Below are 25531 nucleotides of genomic sequence, written 5' to 3'. Positions count from 1 at the left end.
CATATCCCAAGTAATTTGTATCATGCCATGCAATATGGATCAGACAAGCAGGATCTTCTAGTAAATGCCAACATCAAATAAAGAGAGGAAAAAAAACCTTCTCTATCCATCCCTAACATATACCCAAATTTACAGTGTTATTTGCTGTGTATTTATACAGCCACCATTCAGCATTAACAAGAAGCAGCCCAGAGAGTGCTCACAAGAGGGGTGCAGGCGCAGTGCAAGCATACCCCACCATCCACTCCTTCAGATGTCAGATAGCCAAAATTTTATGAAAGGAACCACATTTTTTTTTCCTCTCTAAAGGGTTAGAACAACATTTATAATCTCTCTTTAAACAGTAATCAACAGTTTGACCAGTTCATCCACAGGGGAGTCAACATAACAAGGCAGAAGCAGAATAGTGGGTTTATTTTCTTTAAGTACAGGTTTACGCAAAATGGGTAACAGCTGAGGAGAGAGTATCACCTCTGTGATCCAGCTGATCCTGGAGCCGTGCAAATTCAGCAAGTTCATTCAGTTCTTGGAACTGCCTGTCTGTTTTATGGCTCACCAGTGACCTGTAGAAGTGGACTGCAAACACAATGAAAATCAATCCAAAGGGAACCATAATAGACGTTGATGCAATGGCTGCTGCCTGTCCTGACGTGATGGTAGAACTGTTGCTCTGGAGCGGGTTATCAGTTTTCTTCTTTAAAGGAAGAAACTTCACCCAACACAGTAGCACCACCTCTGCAAGAAAGAGCAAAGTCCCAATAACAGTAGAAAATGCCCACGCGAGCTCAATGTGCCGATGCATACGCTCATGAGGAGATTCCTTTACGGAGTTGAGATTATGCACATTGCTAACAGCCTCTATGTTTGGCAGAATGCAGGTACTTATCATGAGTGCAAACAGGTGAACTGCAACAAGGACAGTAGTACAGGCACTGAAGGCTATCAAGAGACCTTGAGGGTAGTCATGTTCTGCATCCAGCTGAACTTCCACCATAGCCACCTGAAAACGAAAGAAAAGAGAGATGCAATTACCTATGTTACATATTATTTGACTATAGATTATTTTAAGTTTAAATCACGTTTCTGGAAGATCATTGGATCTAGACAAAACAATAGTCTGCATTTAAATTTCTCTTCATGTCAATCTGTACCTTTTTCACTAGGTTCAAATTTAGGTCTGAGCAGAGGCCCCCATTCTCATACTTACTGTTCTGTTGTAGAGCAAACCATCAGTTCACATAAAAGCCCTTAACAGCACAACTACCACAGCTCATCCCAACAGAACAGCTGGGCTTTGTAATCAATGTACTTGGATTCCTTAAAGTGAAACATTTCTTCTTTCCTGTGTGATACTGTAGAAGCACTTTTTGATATTTTACTATAGATTATAAATTTTGCTGGGTATTAGGAAACGTTTTGTGTCTCTCATGCATGTAGAATGAATACCGTATGAAGTCTTTTGAAGTAGGTATCTCTAACACGAAAGCCTGCAAGGGCAGGGGACTGGCCATCACAATCTTTGTGGTCCCTTCTTGAGTATTTGTTTTTAAGTCCTGAAGAACAGGTGCCTTTCATTAGAAAAATCACCTTTCCATGGGGCTCTCACCTATATTCTTTCACTCAAAATCAGTATTTCAGCAGACTCTAGAACACAGATCCAAGACATGAAAGTCTCCACGATGCCCACGGCAGCCAAACAGGCCTGTCAGAGGCTGGAGGAAGGACAGTCAGTCGTCTCCCAGTTAAGATAATAGAGAGCTCCCAGCCATCACTAGCTACTCTTAACTCTGGAAGTTGTGCCCAGCCTCATCTCTGGGTTAGCAGTGCTATTCCGTGAAGACGCTCCAAGGTCCAGCCCTTCACTATCGCATGTAGCCATGTGCTTTTCTAAACTTAGATCTCCAAGCATGCCTGGGCTTAAGGAGCAGAAACAGAAATCAGCATTAAATAACAGCACTAGGAAGCTCATAAACCCAGCTCAAATATTTTTGATAAAGAAAATTAACTAGAATGCCATTTAAGAGTTTTTAAAACTGTCAGGTGGTTTTATGCATATGCAATTGATGAGTGACATTAATCCCAGCAGCTCTCTTGAAAAATAATCTTTCCTGATAAATTTGCCTTTCAGACAAAACACAGTTCCAGAGAGGGGATAATGCAACAATGTCTCTATGTTTAGTGCTCTTTCTCAAAGGATCTCATTAAATAGACTGTATTTAAAATTCAGAAAAAAAAAAAAAAGCAATCTTAAATATAAACACATGTACAACACATAAGGAAGACGCAGAGGCTGCCATTCAGCACAGTTTAGACTGATCCACACAAACTCTTTCCACACCCTGGCTGCACAGTCTCGATCCTTTGTTGAAACGACCCAACTTGCTAGGCCAGCTAAAGCTAACCTGGTTAAGAAGTGGTAATCTGCTAGTTTAGGAGATGAGCTGTTTCTGCAATGCCTCTGACAAACACCAGAGCTGGCACAGGCCCTTGTAACGGAGGAGGAAGCACTTGTACTGGGACCTCAGACTCTTGGCAGCACTAAGCTAGGAGCCTAGCTCTTCTGTAATGTACCAGTTTGCCCTCAAAAAGACCCTGAAATCAGTTCGTACAACACAGTGCCTGAAACAAATCAGCTCTTTTGAGTCCCATCAACACAGGTTTAGCCCACTACCACATGCCATTATTAATGGTTTGGACAGTACTCGGCCTATAGCATGCATTTCAAACACCTCAATTCTCATCAAGCTGATACGAAGAAAATTTCATAAAGTATGGATGCAGGGAGACATAGGAACTAGGACCTAAAGACAGCTGCAAAACCAGCAAGAATGTTCAATCCTCACTATTTCGCAAGAGCTGAGCCAAGCTACACCTAGTCTGGGATCCCATCATCTTACGCGCCCAGAACCAGCATGTTCCAGGGCACCAGAACTCTTAACCACTAACAAATATTAAGCCAACCGAGGGTTTTGCTCAGACATGTTTCAACAGGCATTCAAGGCCATCTGCCAATATTTTAATTCCTTTATTGAAAGCTTTCGTCGTCATAAGCTGAACCACCCAGCCAACTAGCAAACAGCTTCCAAGCGTTACAAGAAACTCAAGAAGAAATTATATTAATACAATTCTTGCTCAAAGATTTAAAAATACCATTTCTCAACCGTGGGAAACTTCACATTTGAGAAGATAAACATTTGGTCGTCAAGTCTCTCTTCTGCAGGATTGTTTGTTAAGTCCCAGTGCACTCACGGGATGCTGGGCTTCCTGTGTTTTTCACAGAACAACTGCAATCTTTCACCACTGAGGACTCATTTTTTGTACTTCAAGTTTTTTTCTCATAAATTTTCTGGTATATGTCTAGACTCAAAACCATCCAGTATGGCAAGACATTCTAATCCTTTTTCCTGGTACTTATTACATTAACATAACCATGACTCTAAAGAGCTTCATAAGATGAAGACTTTATTTTCTTTAAGAACTGATGTATTTAATTTGCCAAATATTTAAGACATTTTCTATTTCCATTAATCAATGTCTCCACGTAATAATGGTATCAAGTATCTGATTCTGAACTTCAGTCACACTCTCTTAATTCCCACGTACCAGCTGACCTGGAGCTACTGTTCTCTTCCCATTTCAACAGAGCATCAAGAATAAATCTTTTCTTCCTCTTCTTAGCCTAGCCTGAGCTAAAAAGAAATGCTATAATTATACAAATGATCAAAACATAATCTCGCAGGAAACCGCTTAATTTAAGCAGCATTCAGATACTCAGATAGCTCTGTGCCTAGATAAGCACTGACAGAATCATAGGGACAACTAACTATTAAAAGAAGACGTCCAGAACAGGAATCAACATTTTCCTGGGTTAAAGAGACTTCATTTTAATATTGCTGGGTGTTTCCCTAAAAGAGTGACCCCAGGAGTACCTACAACCATTATACACTGATGGGATAGCTTAAACCTGAGTTTAACCTACACAAGCAAGGCTTCAGCTTACATGGCTGACAAATATACTAACACTGACCTGCTTTGCACAGGAAGCTTGTTGTGTAGGTAGAACCCAAATCATCTCTCAGAAAAGGAGTTTTCTGAAATCCAGCAAGACTGTAGTTGTTACTTAAGACTTGTCACAGTTTACCCCAGGAGCAGGAAGGGTGTAACTGCCTTCAGGTCAACCCACACCATGGAATTACTGTAATTGTAAGTGTACTCACTCTATAAGAATAATTATGGGTAGCATCAACATCACTTGGAAGGTAGCTTAGGTACTACTCTTCTAACACGTGCAAAATAAACTGGCAGCCGGGTAGCCACCGCCGTACGCACTGCCAATTATTCCCAGTTTGGGCTGCTAACGAAGTGTGAATAAAACAGAAGCAGAGCAGTCAGCCATCCCAAACTTGAAGCCTTGCGTACACCCTCACACGGCTGAAAGCTGCAGGGAGGCCACGTACCGCAAAGCGCCAAGGGGAGGGCAAGCTCCCAAAGGAGACTCCCAGAAAAGACCAGGGCATCCCACAGGGGATGTGTGCCTGGGCCAGTTTCAGCATTTTCTCCCAACTCAGTCCCTCCCAGAGTAGTTTCCATGCCAGCACAGCCCTGATGCTAAACACCAAGGGAGCCTGGCATTAGGAATGACACTTGAAGTTTAAGTCATACCTGGCTATCCTGCCAGCAAGCAGTGCAACCTCCTCTCCGTGCCTGGAACCAAAGGGGAGAGTACGAGCTGCATCAACTGCTGGGCCAGGAAAGATCCTCCATCAAAGTGATTAACAGAAATGCTAAAAGGGGCACAATCTGCCTGCTTTGAGGGAAAGCATCGCAATTTACCCACTTGGGAGACTACAGCAGCTGCAGAAATACTTCTATTGATGCTGAAGGGATCACAGCTTTATAGGCTGAGCCCTCCAAAGGATGAGTATAAGAGACCCCCACTTTGAATATTCAGGGTATACTTACAAGACATACACATTGGGTGCAGTGAGAAAATGTGATAGAAGCTAGAGGGTATGTGCATAAGAAATAAAACAAGAGAGTTTTTCATGGGTTCACAGACAGGACAGGAAAAAATTATGCTGAAGCTAACTAGCTGGACAGAGACACCCTCAAGCAAAGAGAAAATGCACAGTTCTAACTGACAGAGGTGTTAGAAACACCCTAAAAGCAGGAGTGGGGGGAAGCAAGAAAACACTTCTCTTTCCCATTCATTCAGGATGAATTAGACACTTCAGAACTCACTTCAAATGGAGACTTTTGGGTAGGCTGTTGGATGCAGAATGCCTGAAGGATTTCAAAGTCTACTAAAGTTGATGGAAAGTCTCCAGGGGGGGAACAGCAAACCCTCCTTGTGTTCATGCCTGGCAGAGTAACTCCAGCTTGACCCAGAAGTGAAAAATCAGTTCATGTTTTCTGTCTCCTCAGACTGTCAAAGAAGCTAATTTGGGAACCTTTTCACTATAAACTAGCGGAAAAACTGCCAGCTCTTTTCAATTGCAAGTCTCTGTTCTTTACTTCCTGGGCCAAGCTTGAGCCAGGCACCTAAAACAAAAAGCTCCATTTTTCATTATGAGGCCCCGTGCCTGTTTTAAAACAGTGATGCAAAACATCAGAAGTCGTCCTCTCCTTTGCTCATGCTGCAATTCCAAAATCCACAGATCTCAACTGCTCTTGTAAGGTAACACTTGCACAAACAGGGCCCGGGTGAGCTCATCTGGTATGATCCAAATCCATGCAAAGCCTGAACTCATAGGTACACGCTGGTGTTCCACGCAGGAGGATGTTTTCTTGGGTCCTCTGTTAGGTTTCTACGCTGGTTCAGAGGACAGGCCCCTCAGGGCAGGAACTGCCATGGACGTTTGCACAGTATCCAGTACAACATGTTTCAGCACCTTCTCCTTCACCACTTTCAAACCTTCTTTGAACACTTGCCGCATGATTTCTACGGTGCAGCTGCCATCCTTCAAGCATCCTGCCTTGCTGCATGACCACAGAATAACATAGGTTGGAAGACACCTCAAGAGGTCATCTGGCCTAATCCCTGGCTCAAAGAAGAGCTAACTTTAACTTCAGATCATCCTGCAGATATGACTGACATATTTACTACAGCTCTTGAAAAAGCTGTAGATCTGAAATACAGCATCTTGACAAAATGAAAGGATTCTCCTGATGTGAGGATGCAGGACTGGAGTTCTCATAAGCCTGAAGAAGGTGGGCATTCAGATGCTTTCAAAGACAACTGAATTGGGCACACAATCATGTTAAGGCTTCTGACAGCCCGAGATTTCAGTGTTTGAATAATACCATATTGCAAAAAATTTAACAACTTGCCCTCTAGAATTCGCATTTCGATTTTATTTAAACATTTCATATCCTGAAATAAGTTCATTTCCCTTGTGTATAATGCTTCCATATCTTATTAGAAGACCGGAGTGGCTTAAAAGAAGCTCCTTCTTTTAAATGAAAATCAAAATCCTGAATGCTCAGAGAAGGTTTCTATCCATACAAGAGCACTTACTCAGTGCCTCTGACTGACCCCAGCACTTTGCAAGAAGTGAGCTGTGATACACTAATAAAACAATTTTCACCAGCAATAACAATTAATATAAAGACCCAGTCACATACATCGCTGCAAATGAAGCTCATATTGCTACTGAAATGCAGGATAAGCAACTGTCCTGGTTTTTCACTTGTCCATTTTTACCACAGCAGGACAGAAATTAATGACTTGCTTCAAATTTTAGCATTGTTCCCCAGTTTTGTAAGGTACTAGACAGTATGTTGACTTTACTTAGGTTGGTTTTAACTCCAGCATAATACAAGCTTCAAATTCAATTCCTGTTTTAAGATAGGGGTTTCTGAAATATTAAGTATCCAGGGAAAATAAAACATTACAATGATCAGAAGGAAAACAAAAGGAAGAACTGTAGCAAGAGCCACCCATGTAGCAGGTCATACTGACACTCAAGACTTAACACACACACAAAAAGGTTAAGTGCTCTGTTCTCATGTGTAATAGCAACAGCAGTGAACAGAGTATCTGAGAGTTTTCTGCCTTAATCACAGGCTTACATCTTTCTCAGAATCACTAGCCACTGCTGTAGAGAAAAGGAAATAAAATGCCTTATCTCAAGTAAATCTGTATTATCTACAAGCTATTTATAGATGACTTACCTCTCCTCCCCTTCCCTGCAATGATGATTCTGAGCTGGGAATCTGCGCTGTAACTGCCATACTATCTCTCATGGTATCAAATACCAGCGTTAACACAAAGCTGAGAGTCACGACTGACTTCAGCATGCCACGGATAGACAGCTTCAAACCGGACAGAGCCACAGCTAATTCCAACTCCTCGCTGCTGATCATAGTTCTGAAGAACACGTGTGGCCACTTCTCCAAGACGCTCGGTTTTAGCTAAATACTCTGTAACCAGGGGGCTGCAGGCAACAGCTACTGACTGCCCCATGGTGGGACGGCTGTACATTTCTCTCCCATACCAAAGATGCTACCTGACCAGCCTAAAGCTCCAGTCACAAGTGCTCTCCTGTCCTTCGTATCTGACAGATTCAGACAAGAATCACAGAGCGAGAAATCAATCTTAGAAAAGTTACTAGGTGTAAATATAGACAATCTCATAATGACCCATTTAATGGAATACTTTGAGAAACCCTGGCGCTCAGTACGATTCACATTCTTACTATGTCTACTGCTCCTGCAGTTAGGTGCCTCACAGACTGTAAAACAAGCAAAACCCCTTTGGAAAGGACAATGTCAGCTTTAAATATCAGTCTTACTAAAGACACCAACCATCTCTTAAGGAACACAAGTCGAGAATTATCTGTCTACCCTTGCAAGATTGTTCTCACCTGCTCATCCCTGGCCACAGCTCCCATTCTGAAATAGGAAACCGATTAAGAGGACAATTTGTATAATCTAGCATGTCAGGAACGGCTTAAAAGAAAGCTGTGTTGATCAAACATCATGGTTGCATTTTATAAGGGTCCATGCACGCAGTGAGAGGAGGATGCGTATCTCACCTGGAGAAATGGATCAGAGCTACAACACCTTCACCTTGCTGGACCAACACACACCAAGGTAAAACTGCACATGGTGATCACTGAAATATTTCAATCAACATCCATCTGCAGAAATATTTCCTTACCTTCACTTGTTGCAGCTAGGACTAGACTTGACTACATCTAATCATCCATACAGTTACAAGTGCAAGTGACTCTTCGTAGCACACACTACTCTTAGCAGGAAAAAAAAAACCCATGCACATAAAAGTGGTTTCTCCAAGTCTCGAGGTTCACATCACATGGTTATTTCAATAACTCCATCTTCTACGCCACTGCTCGTCTATGTGTGGGACCACAGGGGAAAGTTGAGAACGAGAGACGTGTCATGGCATAACTGGAAATTAGCACTCCTCTGGCTGTCTCCTCAGCTCCGAGCTGGTCGGCCGGTCACTGTTTTCCTGACAGTACTATTCACTCCCAGAGACAGAGGCGCAGAGCCAGGCTCTCACAGAGTGTCTGCACCATTCATTAAGAGTTACAAACAACTCATAGAAAGACTCTTTATGAGCCAGAATCAGTCACCGGAAATTAAAAAAGACAAGTCAAAATAACAATCTTATTACTGGTTTTATACAGAAAAGAATGTAAGCACCATTTATCCATTAGTCTAGAATCTTGTCTCTGTGGATTATATGTTGCAGAATGGCAAATCACATTAATATCTGCTAAAGCTAACACCAGAATACAAATACAGGATTTAATATTATTTTGTTAGTAACGTGAAAAGGCAATAGCCATATAATCTGAGTAACTGCATCTGGAGAAGGCAATATCTCTACACAGTGTTACTTACGGTAAATCTATTCAGTAAGAACAAGGTCAGATTAGCAGCACAGCAGGAAGAAAGGGTGGCTCAGAATCACCTTTACATCCTCCAAACTACAGCAGCCAAAGGCAGCCACTCGCAGCTGCTGTAAGACAGAGAAGAGTAAGAGCCCGAAGTGCTCCACGCTGCCTGCCTTGCTCATCTATAACCCCGAGATGGGGATGCTCAAAGGAGCAACAAAACGTTGCTTTCATGACCGGAATAGAAGAAACATTTTATATGGGGGAAGATTCTTGAGGGCACAGTGCTAACCAGTGAGTGCAATAGCGATATGAAAGGTAAGTGGCAGCAAAACTGTGAAACTAGGCCTGTAACGCTTTCCTGCAGTTACGAAACGTCGCTGTTTTATGTTATTCCACCAGCAATCCAGTTAAATAGAGCTGAAACAACTTCTACAGAGATCATTTTAGTATTTAGAACCACAGAGTAACCTTTAGTAGACAAGGACTATGCTGTCTTGAGTATCAGTACAGCACTGACAGCAGCGGGGCCAGAGTCCTACTTAGAATTACTTTAACATCAACTGGTATTATGGAAATTAGTTTCGTATTTATCAGTGCAGTCACGTTTTCTACAAAGCATGACTGAAGCTGTCTTCAGAAGACCATATTGGCTATATTACAAAGGCAAGAGTTGGCAATCCTTTGATGATATTCAATATTTGAAGCGTATATACTACCATCTAGACAACAGACTAGCCAGCTTGAATCACTAGAGGTATTTAAAAGAAAACTGTGCTGTCTGGAAAACAACATCCACCAGATCTTAAATATAACGAAGCCAACCATAGTGTATAATTTAGACCCCTAGTTTAGGCTTAATTTCACAAAGCTGTTAATTGGTGGAGGGAGGCGTTGTTTGAGTTTTCTGGTTTGATGACTGCTGGGATCTAACACCACCCCTACGATTTGTGACTCTGGTATCATGACGTAGGCATACTAATGTATGATGCATCCCTGGTGACAAAATGATGCTAACAAGTCAGCTTAATTATCCAAACAAAAACAACCTGCCAGCAGCCTGTCTACACTGGAGCTCTTGATACTGCTACTGTACATGTGGTTGAGCTAGTGCTTACATACTGGACACAATCTGCAAAATATTTCCAGCATTCAGATAAACTGGATTAAGAAATAAAACCAGATAAAGCTAGGCATGGAGGGGGAGAAAAAAAAAAAAAGTCATACATCAATATCTGGGATATAACACAGAAGTGAGAAACAGTCAATGCCTCCGCGTGCGCATGGAAGGAATCCTCCGTTCTTTCATGGACTACACATACCCTACAATCTACAATTTCTTTCTTTACCTCTAACAACTGGGAGGATTGATATTACTTGCTGGCCCCATAAATTGCAAAGATTATAAGCTTCCTAGATTTCCTCTTAGACACTGAATGACAGCAGCCATGGAAACCTGCACGAAGTAACTGCCTGGGTTTACTTGTGGAAGCCTAGCTCTAATATCTGCTTGTGATCATCAGGCTCTGGAACTGTTTCGGAAGCTAAACCATGATTAGTAAAATAAAACTAATTGTAAAAGAGGTTTTTAATCAGTCTTCTCCATGGAAGCCTAACACTTGCGACTTTGAAACCTGGCTGAGCATTTCATACTCTACACATCACTAACCCAGGCAATCTCTTGACTTTGGCATGCATCATTTAACCAGCGTATGCGTAACCAATATTGAGGGAATAAACTTTGCAAAATGGCTGCAGACCTACACAAAATTAGTCCAAAATAAAGGAACAGTTTAGCGGGGATAAACTTAGCTCATACTAGAGGATACAAGCACCGTTTAATTACAGAGCAAGGATCAATGGGGCTGGCATGGAAACAAGCACATTCCACTCCTGACAATTCCCATCAATTTGCTGGGTGGTCCTGGATGTGTCATTTAGGCTCTTTCTTCCTTGTGTCCATAGGGAAAACAGAGGAACAATGACTTAACTGCCGTTGTAAACTTCAGATCCAAGACTAGATTGTACTTCAGCAGCATTTTGTTCAAATATCAGGTGCCAAAGAATCTGCTGAATTTAGTAAACAATGCATAGGCGTGACAGCAGAAAGAAGGCTCTGCTTTTCAAGGCAGAAGGACAACTTTAAAAGATAAGCAAAGTTATTCAAAAGAAATCTAAAAATACTTAAAAGTTAAGTCAGCTCTTCTGAAGATAAATTAGGAAGTCTCAGCTAGAGGACTATCTGTCATAGCAACACCAATGAGGCTACAAGTTGATTTCCAGCATGACCTTGTTAAAGGAAAGGGAAAAAAAAGTAATTTTTTTGATAGTACTTCCAGCAAATAAAAATACAATGAATGTTCACATGTAACATTCCCGGCAACTAGAGATTTTGTTAATCGGAACAAAGTGGCTTTTTCCTGAAATACTCTAAACAAGATGAATTCAAAAGCAGCGGTTTTCAACTGCCTGACACTGAATTCCTAGGACTCTTCTAGAGAATCAAGAAAGAAGCAGAAGCCACCTCACCTCATATACCCATGGGATTTTGAGAGTCACATACATACACTTAGAGAAAAGCCACAGGGATTTAAGAGATTAAGCATGACTTTTAAACAATAGTATTTTTATTAACAGAGATGCAACCTCCCCTAGATGAAAATTTGTAAAAACCAACGAACTACAGGGTTTTTTTTCCACGTTCTCTCTCTCAGTGTAAAAGCCTGACAAGAAACCACCCTGACAAACTGCTCCGACACTGGAGAATGAGGGTACAATAAGGAAAACTCATTAGCAGCAGCGATGAGCTACCATCGTGATGCATGTTACCCAGGGAGAACCAACTCAAATACGCCGCTGCGCTAACACAGTCGCCTGTCAGTCAAACAAATATCAGTCCACCACCACCCCTGAGGAGCTGTCGTCTGTTTTTAGCCATTGAAGGAGGACAGTGACATTTATTTGACCGTCAGAAGGCTTCTGCAGACCGGCTGCTATGTTTTCAAACAGCATCCTCTAATTAGAGCAATGGCTCTTAAGGGAAATCTATCTTATGTCTGAAAATACCTTGTTAGAAGCAGAGCAAAAATCAAAACAAAGCAAGTCAGAGCTGTACAATTTGGTATTTACAACTATAAAGCATTTTTAACACAGATGAATACAGGGGCTGACTGCAGACTTAGCAGCTCAGTACATTAGAGAACTGGACATATGAAGCCTCTAAGTTACCATATTTCAATCCATATGGAGCTTTTGTTTGAGACAATTAGGATTACTAGACTACGTTCTATATCAAATGTGAGAGCAAAAACCACACTAACAAAAAAGACATTTGAAAAACAGGCACAAAACTTCAAACAAAGCAACACCCAAGATTCCCTTGAAAAAAAACCCAACCCAAACATCGCAACTGCAAATGACTAACGATGGATGTAATGAGTCAGAGGGACACCGACAATTTTAATCAGTTATTTTTCCTAATTTATCTGAAAATAGCTCCAGTGCCACACCTGCCCTTGCAATGTGTGCGGTTGTGGTCTGGGAAGAAGAGCGGGAGTACAAAGCACCAAACCTTGGCAGAGCTGCGGGACTTTCTGTGCTCTGCTCTTGACACCAGAGCACGAAGCAAAGTGAATCGCGGAAAAAAATAAACGCTAACCTCCACATTTACAGCACCGTACGGTGCTTCCTATGAGAGCCAGCGGGAGGAATGTCCCGCCAAGTGTGATTTTTGGCGCGCCGAGCATCCTCCGCAGGAAAAATAAGTAACGAGCGAAAAAATCCTACACGAGGTATCGGAGCTGTTTAAGGAGGTAAGAGCCGTCAGGCAGCTTTTAACTCGCGGCATGACAGCTTCTCCACAGAAAACCGATGCGAGCCCACCGGGGCCCCCCACCCGGCCCCGCTGCACCCGGGGCGGCCCCTGCGCCTCCTCCTCTTCCTCCTCGGGCCCGGCCGCGCTGCCCCCGGCTGCCCGGAGGGCTGGAGGCCGGGGCGGGCCGGGCGCTCTGGGGAAGAGGCCCAGGCCGGGGCCCGCCCCGCTTCCCGCAGCCCCAAGGTGCCACACGCCGCCTCAGAGGGCTGCACTCGACCCCGTGTTCCCCCCCCCCTCCCCCCGACCCCAGCAGCCTGAGGGGAGGCAGCGAGTTTCCCGGCCAGAAAAAGGAGAAGCGGCAGCAGCGCTCCCCGCTGCCGGCGAGGCCGCGGGCCGCCTGCCAGGGCCCCCCCCACCCCGCCCGCCGGGCGAGGCCGGCCGCTCACCATGGCGAAGCCGGAGAGCAGCGCGGAGGTGCGGCTGGAGGCTTTCAGCTTGGCGCGGCTCAGGTAGAGCTTCCGCCAGGACAGCGCCTGCATCGAGTGCTCGTTCAGGCTCATGGGCTCCGGGGGTGGGGGGGTAGCGGCGGGCGGAGGAAGGGAGCGGGAGGCGGCTCCTTCGGGCGGGCAGAGCGAGGGCACCAGCCGCGCTAACACCCCATGGCGCCCGGCGGCGGCTCCTGCTGCCGGTGCTGGGGCGGCCGCCGCGGCGCTGGGAGCCTGCGCGCCTCCTCCCGCCCGGCACCGCCCCGCCGCCGCCTCATTGGGCGGCGCGGCCCGGCCCCGCGCCTCCGCCGCCGCTTCCCGGCAGCCCCCGAGGGAGCCTGAGGGCGGGTGAGCGGGCGTCGCGCGCCACGGGCCGCTTCCCGCCGCCGCTGTGGTGAGGGGGGAGCGCGGCCTCCGCGTTGCCGGCAGCCGGGCCTGCCCCTGCCGGCGGGGGGGCTCCGTCCCCTCAGCGGCTCTGCGGAGGGTGAACCCCCGCTGCGAGGCCCGGCTGGAGCCCGGGGCGCGGCCTCCGGGTGGCTGCGGCAGCGGGGCGGGTGAGCGGCCTCAGGTCGGAGCGCAGTTGACGGGAATTTGTAATTTCTCAGTTTTATACATCTCTGTCCGGCGGTGGGTGCCCCTTTGCTCGGGGCTGGAAGGGATGGGGTGTCCCCCGATCCATCCCCCCTCACTGCCTTCCCTCAAAACACGACCACAAGGCCATTTCTCAACGACGTCCTTCTTTAGCCTCCCCTCCTAAAAATCTTAAATATTTAATCTACATCTGTCCTGTGGATCTAAACCAGTCTGAGCACCCACCCTCACTTCCAGTTAAAACTGATACATCTGTTTATCATGTAGTTAAAATTTTCATAACCATTTTGTACACCCAGAGCTGATAAACTGGTTTTTTATCAGCAGGCAGTTGATAAAGTCGATTAAGCAGAACATTTCAACAGATATGTTTGCCAGTGTTGAAAGATTTATTTTTTTATTACCACATTCATGCAAATCCTTTAAACCATAATTTATTTTTTCTGTGTTTTACAGAGGGAAAAATGAGGCATGTAGCAGAACTCCACAGCAAATACATGGCACAGTTATGAAGATGATTTCTGAAAAGGTGAGACTTAATACAGTGCTTGTGCCACATCAAACTCATGGGTCTGGAGAATTAAGGGATGTGTAAGAAACCTGTTGCTACTATTTCTAGTAAGCAAAATACAATTTTAGCAATAGAAATACTACTGGACAAGGACACTTTTACTATTTACAAGCACCTCCACATACTAGCTGAATCACTGCAATGCTAGTTCCACTAGCAATCAAAAGCTTTGGTGACTTTCTATTATTGCCTTGACATTTTCCACCTTATTTACAAGGCAGCACATTGTCTTTAACATTTTTGCTTTGTTCCTCTCTTCACACGTTTCTCTGATTTGCAAGGTCGTTTATTTACTTATCCACAGTAAAGGTGATGACAGGCTATACCAACAAAAAAAGCATAGCTGAAGCATCCAAGAAAAAAATCTTAACTATTTGAAGTCCTTGAAGGCATTCCCTGAAACTGCCTTTTCTTAACACGTAGATTTGATCTCATTCCTTTCTCAGGAAATAAATGGAGTCATCCCCTTGTTATAAACAACTTTTGGTTAGATCTTTATCTACAGGGGCATTAAAACACCTCTGTAGAAGAATGAGTTTGACTTAGTCTTTCCATAAAAACCTTTTCTGTTGTATAAATGACTCCATGGAGTGTTTGCCAGCTTCCTTCTCTTTTATGGGTGATGCTACTACTGTATAGGATCCATTTGAGTGAAAGTCCAACACAAGTTAGCATTATAAAATCCTACTCTTTGTTCAGTGTGCTTTAATTCTTAAAAAAAAAAACCACAACAGAAGACCTCATCAGCACAATCAGTATTTTCTGTGTCTTCCACTGATGCCTTAAGCTAAGTCTGAGCACCACTTGCTAAGGAATGAGTAACAACCATATTGTCATTTCATTACTGCATTTTACTTGGGAGATACGATAACCATCAAAACACAGTAATGTAAAATTTCCTCCTCATCTCAAGCAAACATTTAAGACTTTGTTACTCAGTTTCTGTGGAATCATACATTTAAAAAATATTTTGTATTGCTGCTCATAAGCTATGAAAAATGTTTATGTACATAACCAAGATTGATTGTTCACTATTTCTTGTTTCTGTGCAAAAATATGGTTAAACTGTAACATCACGGGTGAGTACTACTGCACAAATAATACCTAGGTCTTGACCTGTTCCCTAAAATCACATTTCTCTAAAAAAAAACCAACCTGCAAGAGATGTACAGCTGAGAAGGACTTAGAGTGTCTTTCTAAATAGCTGTATTAAAATAAACTCTTTGAACTCACTCTTTCTCTATTCTTCTGTCCATCACTCCTATTCCTGTTTATCGGGAAGGGCTCTGAAAGACAGAACAGTATTGCACACTGGTGTATTGTGGAGTTCATATTTCATTCAAAGAAACAGTACGGAAAAGGACCTACTGAATCAGTAAAGAAATCTCATCTCATCCCGTCCACTTTTCCAAACCAAACCCATGTGTAATTTTAAGCTTCCAAGTCCCCCAGCACTGTAGGTTTAAAATAAGCCTTTCCTATCAGAAATAAAAAATTGGTTTGTTACATAGAAAAACATAAATTAAGGACCAAGCCTCCTTCTGCAACTAAAACATTAGGACTGTCGCAGTGTAGCCTCTTCCCCCTTTATGTTCCATTTTACAGCTCCCTTCTGAGGTACAAACTAAACAGGATAAATTCTTGTATTCCCAACTCTAATTACTCATTATTACACACCTCTATACTGCCACTCTAGAGTTAGCTGAAACAAAAAGAGTCAGTCATGCTTAATTAACTCTTGGAAATGCTTCAGGGACTTCTGAAATCATGCTGGAGTTCAGAGCTGTGGTTTGATGTTACCTCTGATCAGTGCAATTGCAGAAGGCCACCAAAAGGGTGTAGTCCTGCACTCTTCCTTCATCTCACCCCACTCCGCCATCCTGTACATCACGCCGATCGAATGGTTACAGAGCTTCAGTCAATTGACCTGATAAAAAAAAAAACCAACCCACATTTTTTTTTTTCTTAATGGTTGAGTTTTCTGCTGGATCAGGTCACTGAACTGACTTACCCTGTGGCTGCACAAACACTAGACCTAACACAGGAGAAATGAGGGGCACACACGCAAGAGAAAGGGAACTGGCTCTTTCAGTAGCAGGCTGTTATTACCCCTAATTAGAGGTAATGTCAACCCATTCTCTGGATCATTTATGCATGAACACAATCGGAGCAGGTGGCAGAAGTCCAAGTTTCCTTCCAGAAAGCCCTGAGAAATCTGTACACTGTCACAAGGATACTCATAGTTTTTTTCCTGCTAAAAATGTACTTCTCCATTTTCTGTAGGAGGACTGAGTAAGAATAGGTTCGCCGAGTACCATATGATTAATGTGATACGGTACTGAGCATGCAGAGGTGCTACCCTTTGCATAGCAGTTTTTCTAAAACATATTTCCAGCTTCACATGCAAATTATCACTTCCATTTGTTGCTGTTATTGTACCAAAACCAAATCAGGTTACCACAAAATGGAAATTATGGTAGATCTACGTTAAAAACAACACATTAGAAGTTGCAAAAGGCAAACAGACATTTATCAGCAGTCCCAAGCAGCAAGGAGGTTAAGGCCAGCATATCTGCCAACCTCACCTAAAGTAGAGCTTAAAGTTCAGTTGATGGAATTTCTGCAAAAATTTTGACCTGTCATGTCTAGAAAAATTGTATAATTTTTAACTTCCTTCATAAAGCAATGACATGGTTAAATATCTAGACTTCCATCTTAACCCAAGGTAAGGTATAGAATGGTAGGTCTTACAGGATAAAATATACTTTAAAAAATGTTTTAATATTATTTCAGCCTGTTCTCTCCAATGGGGAATAACCACATATGAAAGCTTAGTAGGGGTAAAATTAACCCATTTCTTCCTACAGCCTCCCCAAGCACAACACTATCGTTCTTATTTTAGCATCAGCCCTGTGGTGCAAGTTTAATTAAATGACAGCTCCTAGTTCCAAGCTAACAAGGTCAGGATCCAGCACACTGTCATGATTAGATCTTAAATAATTTAAGTTACATTAACATCCAGCAAAAAAGTTTTAGTGTGTTGGGGTTTCTTTAATATAGTTCAGATTAGCCCCTTTAAACTATTCAAAATTATTGAATCGCCACTCCCTTTTCGCATATTGATACCTGAAGTGTTTTTTCCCCATTTCTGACTGTGAAGCGAGCCAGCCTTGTGGCAGCCCTGGCAGGGCCCAGCTCTGGGCACTACTAGAAACCTGTGGCATGACCTGCTCAGAGGGGAAATGAGCCCTAACCCTCATCTGCCAGTGCTTAACCTGTGTCCTCAAGTATGCGGGTTTAATATTGCTTCTAAATGTTTTTATCCTAATGCAGCTGTGGGTATCCTCATCATTCACAGCCTACTGCCCCCCCCTTTTTTTCCCAGTTCTTTTAAGTTTGAGACAGGTTTTTTTGTCATTAATGCACAGATTACAGTGTTATTTCAATGGTAAAATTAAATGTAGTTTAATAGGAATCTGTCTTAAAAGAAGGTTAAAGATGTGTTTTCTATTTTTGGAGATCTATAGATTAAAACTGTGATATTTCTGAAACATATTTACTTCCATACTTGAATAATGTGCTGTGGTGTTTCCAGGTGTATGTGATTAATACAGTTCTTGGTGGGTTTGCTTGATATACCAAGAGTCTCAGATTGTTCGTGTCCAAAAACCCAAAGATTTAGAAAAATGAGTTTTCTTTTATGTCTCTGTTCTTTTTTGGTGGACTTTTGTGGAATGGATGGATTATGTGGGTTTTTGTCTGATGATTCTCTAGTAACATCCATTTATTTTGTACAATTACTCTGGCCTCAATCCTACAGATGTACACATGCATTTAATTTTGAGTAATCTTGGCTGAAAGGTCAACATATGCATGCATCTCCTCAGGATTCTGGATTAATAATGTACTTGCTATAACAAACATCTGGAATCCACACTTCAATATATAGCCTATACAACACTTCTATATGATAATAAAGTTCAATCACCTGCAAATAGGGAGATGTTAGAGAAAGATTACATGATTTTTCAAGATTCTGCAAACAGTTATTGGCAGATGCAGAAGGAGAAGCTCCCTGCCTTAAATCCCAGGTTAGAACTCTATCCTCTCCTGCCTTTATCCCCATGTCATGGTTCATTAAAATACAGATCTTTACAAAGAGATGACCAGCAAGGCCCACAAAGTTGAACTTTAATGCGTTTTATTTTTTGCATAATATTTAGTATGTTTGATATAGTACCTAGAACACGATTGGTTAGGTATGCAAAGGGCAACTGGATGCTCTATGAATATATTTCTGTTGGTAGAAACAGACAGGAATAGTAAAGAAAAATGCCCTATTTCAAGAAAAGTTTCAACCTCCGTTTAACTGATCTGAGAATTAAAAGCATGTAAGGCAGTTTGAAATTTATTTCTGAGATTTGTACTGGTTAGATCACATCACTCCCAATTTTTGCTGGCCCAGGAGAGACAACAGTGAACGAGTACTGTACCAAAGGTAGAAACAGGTTTATTCTCAATGTCCATCTCACAAAATTGCAAAAAGCAAACCCAAGGAGATCAGTCGGAGCCATCAGCCCCTGACGCTGCGTTTAGGTGAGCTTTGATGTTCCCTTTCTTGGGGGGTTGTGCAGGGGAGGTAAAGGATGTCACTTCAGAGAGGAGCCACGCTTTGGAACCCAGAGGCTGTTCAAAACCTCCACTCTGACCCTGCTGTTGCGATCAGATGGTCCCAATATTTGCTCAGCATCAATTCAGAGTAGACGTGAATTGTTTTAGAAATGGACCCTCTGATAGCCTTAGGAACCTGCAGTATCACTATACTTAGGATTTTTTTTTCTATCAGCAGCTGATTTTTGTGATTTTTACCTACTTTTTCATGCCATTTCTAACTACCTGTTGTACATGCATACTACAAAGGCAATTTCGCTTTATTTCGCACCGAATACTACATTATTTAGACCCTGTTCTCACAAGACAAATGTAGGTGCAGATCCTGGAGCACTTTATGCACCAGCCGGTCTTTGCCTTCGGTGGGGGCTACCGTGCCGGGCTACTTGCCGCCCGGGCGAGAGAACAACATCGCGAACCCGAGGGTCGTAATCAGGGAGCTTCACTCATCACAGCAATTAACCGTAACTCCGGGCATTACGAGATTATTTTGCTACATTAATTCCCCACTTTTTACAGGAGTCCTCTAAACCCGCGCCGGGGTTTAAAACGTGAAGCTGGGCAGCCGGCTCTGAACGCCCCCCCGTTTAAACCGAACTTTTAGGGCCCGTGGCTGCTGGCACCCCCACAGGGACACTCCGCGCCTTTGTGGATATTCCCCCCCCCCCCCCCCCCCCCCCGCATTACGGGATTATTTTGCTACGTTAATTCCCCACTTTTTACAGGAGTTCTCCAAACCCGCGCCGGGGTTTAAATCATGAAGCTGGGCAGCCGGCGCTGAACCCCCCTCCCCGTTTAAACCGAACTTTTAGGGCCCGTCGCTGCTGGCACCCCCGCAGGGACCCTCCGCGCCTTTGTGGTTCCTCCCCCCCCCCCCGCGGGCCGCCGCGCTGCCCCACCGCCGCTCAGCGCCTGCGTACGGCGCCCGCTGCGCACTCGTGACCCGGCGGGGCCGGCGGGCAGCCCAGCGCCGGTACCGCACCCTGGACACCCCCTCCCCAGCACCCCCCCGGTGTCCCCCCCGCCCCCCCCATCCCCGTCACTGTTTACGTTCCGGGCACTGCGACGCCTGCGCCCCCGCTCCGCAGGCAGTGCCTGAAAATGGTGCCTTAGGACTTTGCAAAACGCAGCGCCGCCGCCCCCCTCCCCTTCCCTTCCCTCCCCCTCCTCTTCCCCCCCCCCCCCCAAAAAAAAAAAGTGCTGGTGCAAAATTGCAAAACTTTAGAGAGACCTGGATGGCTTTTGTTTTTCCTCCTCCCCATTTGGGCCAAAAATGCAGGACAGGAACTGTTGACAATTAAGTGATGAAACTCTCCAAAAAAATGGAGGCAGAGAAAGACTCTGGAAGAAGATTGGTGTGTAGCTGGCTTCTGTCTATTTCCTATTTGTGCCTTTTAATTGATTTTGCTTAATTGTTTGCAAAGGGAGAAATGCATGTAAAACGTAGGCAGCGCAGCGACTTACTTTGCAAGAGAGCAGCTTAGACACTGGGGAAGGGGGTGGAATTTAACTGAGGGGAAGGAGAGGGTGGGACGAGAATATTTTTTTTTTTTTTTCCCTCCTGTGGGTAAGGGTTTGTGCTGATCCACCGCGCGTCTGTGTAGGGCTGCCTGCCGGGGCGTATTTGCAAGGAGAGATCTGTCGCAGGCAGCTGGTGCATGGGGCTCCCCCCCACCCCCCAAAAATCCCCCCCTCTCCACCGGGGCACCTACCTTTGTGCGCGGCCGGCCGGGCAGCACCGCGGGGCCCCCCCGCCGCCGCCTCCAGCCCCGGCTCCGCGCCCGCCGCAACTTCCCCGAGGGAGCGGCACTGACCTCCGCCGAGCCTAAACCCCCCCTCTCTTTGCCTTTAACTCACCCCCCCCCCCAAGCTTTCGGCGCTGTAAAAGCGCGCAGGCTCCCGCCGGGGGGGGGGGAAGCGGGGTGGGGGCTGCGCATCCATCGCGGCGTTACATAAAGCGATCGGGTTTTTAAATCGCGGCTTCCGGTGTGACTATGGAAACACTCGGATTATGTAAATACCGAAACCTGGATGCCGTGCATCAGATTAAATGATTCGCCCCCCGCCCCCCCCCCCCCCGCCACCTTCCCTTCCCCGCGGAATTATCTTGTATTCACGTGCAAAAATAATAAAAATGAACCGGTTGCTAATGAGCGTTGGCCACCGTTCACGGGTTTTTACGGGATTGCAGAGCGCATCGGGGCTGTAGCTTGTGAATTTTCGGCGAGTTACGCCTGTCTCCTCGCCTTTAAGCGCCAGCTCTGCACCGCAGCCCAAGTTTGAGTTTTCCTGCAGCCAAACACCTGTTATTCTTGTCTAGTTCCGTGTCACGGCATGGAAAAGGTTGTGCATGCAGCTGTGTCGGAGCTTGGTTTTGTTTAGTTTGTGTTTTACCATCTTCATTATTTCCCCCAGAATCTGTTTATCAAATCGTCCTGCACGATCCATGCGCTTACCTTCCTACCGACCCCCACTTATTATTTTTTTTTTTTCCGGACAATGTGGGTTTTGTTTTGTTTTCTAGCGATCTATTGGCAGAAGGCGATACGATGAGAACGAGGACCTCTCGGACGTGGAGGAAATTGTCAGCATCAGGAGTTTCAATTTGGAAGAGAAATTAAAGAGTAAAATGTATCACGGGGATTTCGTGCATGCCATGGACGGGAAAGGTAACAGCCCGGGGCCGGGGAGGTGTGGGGGGGCTGCCCAGCCCGGGCTCTCCCCGCTGCCGGAGCCTCCACGTGTAGCTCCGCGCTTGGCTTCGTATTTCGCGCCCGCTCCCCCTTCCCGGGGATCCGGTGACGACGCCGGGCCCAGCAGCGGGGGGGCAAAGGGTGGGGGGGGGGCTGCTGCTGCTGCTGCACCGGGGCCCTGCAGCCCGCACCGCCGGGTTGGGGGGGGTGGGCTGCCCCGTCCCCCACCCCGCACCCCGAGGGCGGGTTTTGCCCTGACACGGGGCTTGGGAAGTGGTGTGGTGAGAAATGACAGCGCCTTGGGGTGTCCCCCCACCCCCCCGCCCCGTGCTCCGGTACCGTGACCCCGACGCACCACCGAGTTGTTGAGGAATTAGTCCTGGCAAAGGAGAGGCAGAACTCCCAGCCCCCACTTAGCCGGAGGGGATTCCTGCCCCCCACCCCCCACTGCCCGCTGTTGAATCCAGGACCCCTTTTGCCAAAGGATGCCATTGATGAGCCTGTTCACCAGGGTCGGAGACTTTAAAATCAATAACTTCTTTGTGTTTCTATCATATATTAAATTACAACGCTCCCCGAAGTGAGTTGGTTTGCTTAGGTGACTTAAATTACAGAGCGGTAAGCAAAGCCAGACAGCCCAGCTCTGCAGCGCGGTTGCCGGGCTGGAAGGAAAATGGGAAAGGTTTGCCCGGGAATCAAACGGGCCAGGGGGGGGTTGCGAGTCACCTTTATTTACTGCGGCGTTGTTGAAAGGGATCCTGAATCCCAGATGGCTATCACCAAAACTCGGCCTTACTGAGGACTCCCTGTCTAAGCCGGTTTTCTCAGGAAAGAGTAGTTTGTGCTGTAATCCTCCTGAAATGGTTATAACTGTGGAGCCACTAATCTAGTTTAGAAAATTCCCTTTTCTCCCCTAGGCTTAGTTTTGCATGAGCATTTTAAGCTCCTTTTAGAAAAGTTAATGTGGTGGAGAAATTAAATACCTATCTTGTTTAGGAAGGTATTTGTTTAGGAGATAAGCTCAACCCTGACCCCTCTTCCTCCAAACAAAACACAAACACCTATTTTTTAGCTGGGAAATGTTAATTAATTTTCCAGAAAATGATTGCATTCTACCCTCATCTTCCAAATACTCCAGTGGTTGCCATTGCTACATGCTAACTATAATCCAATCCACAGCTTCCCTAGCCCAGCAGCTCGAAAATCTTTGGGCAGCTTTCTCCTTTCTAGAGAACTTGAAAATAAATGAGTGTCTTTTGTTATTTTGTTGTGGTCTGTGTCTGCTTTGTTCGACCCCACAAGGGATTTAAATGCTTTGTTGGGGCATTACGAAGAAAGGGTCTGCCTTACTATTTGCTCTGGTTTTATTTTTACTATTGGTTTATTTTTTCTGTAAATCCGAGAGTTGAATTGAATCTAGGCAAAACAATGACAGTGGTTAGTAAGAATAAAAAAGTCGGTTTATATGAACACATGGAATGGGTTGAGCGATATTTATTTTTATTTCCCGTGTCCTTTTTTTTTTTTTATTTTTAATGATAACTCTTCTTTGATTTTGTTTTTTTGCTAGGAATGTGGGTTGGAGGTTTTCCTCGAGGTGCTGCAAGGCAGTGGTGTGATTTTTGGCTTGAATACAGTTTGTCATGGCTACTTCTTCTCTGGTCTGCGAGGCTATATAGCTGCCTCTGCTTCTCCCACCTATGTTATTCTTGATGTTTGTTGACTTTCTGTCTTGGATGAGTGTCCTTAAAAAAACATCTGTGGTTTATTTATTTGCTTACCTAAAGCCGATAGTTCTAATGGGAATGCCTATGAGAAATGAAGATTTCTCTAGTACAGAAATACTTATTTGGTAACCTTAGTTAATTGGACTATTCATTACACTTATTTTGAGGCTGGTGGCAATAAAGTTTCTGTAATTTTAATGTTTTTGTAAATGGATAATTACTGTGCTCTGATTTGGTGACTTTAAGTAGGAATATTATATCCCTACTTGTCATAATTACTAACTGAATACAGCAAGGAAAAAGTTGTAAAAATAGAGGGAAATACATCTGCAGGCATGGGAGCTTAGCCGCTGCTTCCCCCATTTCTTTCAGTATGGGTTTTTATAGCAGAGAAACATCACCGATATGAGCCTGAGTCTGAGGTTCTTGTGCTTGCCCGGGAAGTGTGTACATTGCTGGCTGAACCTTGGAGAAGTTAAACTACTTCTGGGTACCCGAATATGATACACAAAGTGTATAGTGTGTTTGGCAGCGTGTAGTATGTTTTGCAGTGCTGAAGAGTCAAGCAGTGTTTTCCAGTTTAAGGTAGCATATGGATGCTATATAAAAGTCATTTTTTCCTGTAAAAAGGGGGGAATAGCAGAACCATAGAAACAGAACGTGGCCACTGCAGGAATTCCTCTTCTCTCTGTGACAGAAGGCTCCAAATGGAGCGTGGGGTTTTGTAGGCACGGCTCACCCAAATCGCTGCCTTGTAACTTCCTCTCTAATCCCCAAATCACTGCTATTGTATCAGACCATGGCATAAAGAAATCCCCAGGAAAGACCAGTTCTGTGTAATCCTCGAGAGTGAAGCAACACGGTGATACTGGTCAGTGTTAACATAACAAATTTATGTTTAATTTTCAGTTTGCTTGTGCGTTATACTGTGACTCCCACACAAAAACTGTGCCCTTTTCACCATCTCCCTAAGTGCCAGGAGCTGTATAAGATTTCTATCAGCTCCTGCAGTTACATTTCTGATTAATTAATAATAATAATAAAAAAGTACTCTGTTGAAAGTAATAGTAACTGTCACATAAAAAGAAAATAATGTGTTCACAGAATCAGGGCTTTCTGCTATACTCAGATAGTGCTCACAAAAAACTATGTTTTTTCCTAAGTAGAAATATAGAGCTTAAAATGTATAAACTTAAACATACAGTTTAAACTACACATTTGCCCCAGAAGTACTAGGCTGATTTGCAGTAATTTAGTTAGGATTATCTTTTAGCTGTTAATTTGGTATTTCATTACAGCCTGGGTGTTTCAACCCAGACCTTAATTGACAAACTCTGACTGGATTCTATTTTATGTGCATCAGTGAACAGGAAAAATAGAGAGCAGCTGGGAGAGCATTGTCTGTCATCTGGTTTCCGGTTTGGACCTAAAATATGCATTCTCTTTATATTTTTCTTGAAGTGGTAGTGGAGTTCTTTGGTGAGGAAAGAGAAATGGGTAGCGTTTTGAGAAAATGTAATGTGAGGTGCTAATACCATTGTAATTGATTTTGGATTTTTTTTATTCATTATTCAAACAGATTTTACTTTTGAGTATGTGCAAAGAGAAGCTCTCAGAGTTCCCCTTATCTTCAGAAATAAGGATGGACTGGGAATTAAGTAAGTTACAACCAAATCTTGATGATTAATAAATGCTTTTATAAAATAACCATTATGCTTTCCACTTGTATGTGATATTTCTTTTGATGATCTCAAAATGTATTGCAATTAGTAAGACTGTCAGCACCCTTGAGAAGAGGAATGATTATTTTCCGCTTATAAACAAGCAGATAATGAGATCTATAAAAGTTAAGTGCATACAGCATGGTACTACACAATCAAAAATAAGTCAGTGATGAAAGTTAGGAATAAAATTCAAAGGTTCTTGTATCCAATCCATGCTGTAATGACAGAACAACCTCCCTTCAATTTTTGACTTCTCAGTTGTTTTCTGCGTTACAGGTGGAATGTCTAATGATGCCTGTCATTTTCCATTATAATTGTATCTCTTCAGAATGTTATAGCTCTGTAAATATTTAATGATGTCTAGTTAAAATGTGGTATTATTAGAGTCTTT

General features: G+C 44.1%; 2 protein-coding genes across 9 annotated transcripts in view; one reads left to right on the top strand and one right to left on the bottom strand.

The window, feature by feature from the left end:
• Positions 1–385: 385 nt before the first annotated feature.
• On the bottom strand, positions 386–13385 carry LOC141951291 (calcium release-activated calcium channel protein 1). Its single transcript, XM_074887342.1, has 2 exons — positions 13125–13385; positions 386–1000 (listed from the first exon to the last, which is right to left on the bottom strand). Exons 1-2 carry the CDS (start codon positions 13236–13238, stop codon positions 434–436), a joined length of 681 nt encoding a protein of 226 aa, XP_074743443.1. The 5' UTR covers positions 13239–13385; the 3' UTR covers positions 386–433.
• A 267-nt stretch (positions 13386–13652) lies between these two features.
• The window catches only part of KDM2B (lysine demethylase 2B), a 126251-nt gene continuing 114372 nt past the window's right edge, over positions 13653–25531 (top strand). For 6 of the 8 annotated variants that reach the window (XM_074887705.1, XM_074887700.1, XM_074887706.1 and 3 more), the window contains exons 1-3: positions 20281–20351; positions 21521–21665; positions 24996–25074. In XM_074887705.1, the coding sequence (XP_074743806.1) occupies positions 20301–20351; positions 21521–21665; positions 24996–25074 (275 nt within the window). In that variant the 5' untranslated portion in view covers positions 20281–20300. Of the gene's footprint in view, positions 13718–14210; positions 14284–20280; positions 20352–21520; positions 21666–24995; positions 25075–25531 lie in introns of those variants that run through there. The other 2 variants (XM_074887701.1, XM_074887707.1) reach the window with 2 other exon arrangements.

The sequence above is a fragment of the Strix uralensis genome, chromosome 17, assembly GCF_047716275.1.
Source record: "Strix uralensis isolate ZFMK-TIS-50842 chromosome 17, bStrUra1, whole genome shotgun sequence".
NCBI classification, from domain to species: domain Eukaryota; kingdom Metazoa; phylum Chordata; class Aves; order Strigiformes; family Strigidae; genus Strix; species Strix uralensis.
Note: the sequence above shows the minus strand (reverse complement) of the source record. Positions and strands in the feature narration are given on the sequence as shown.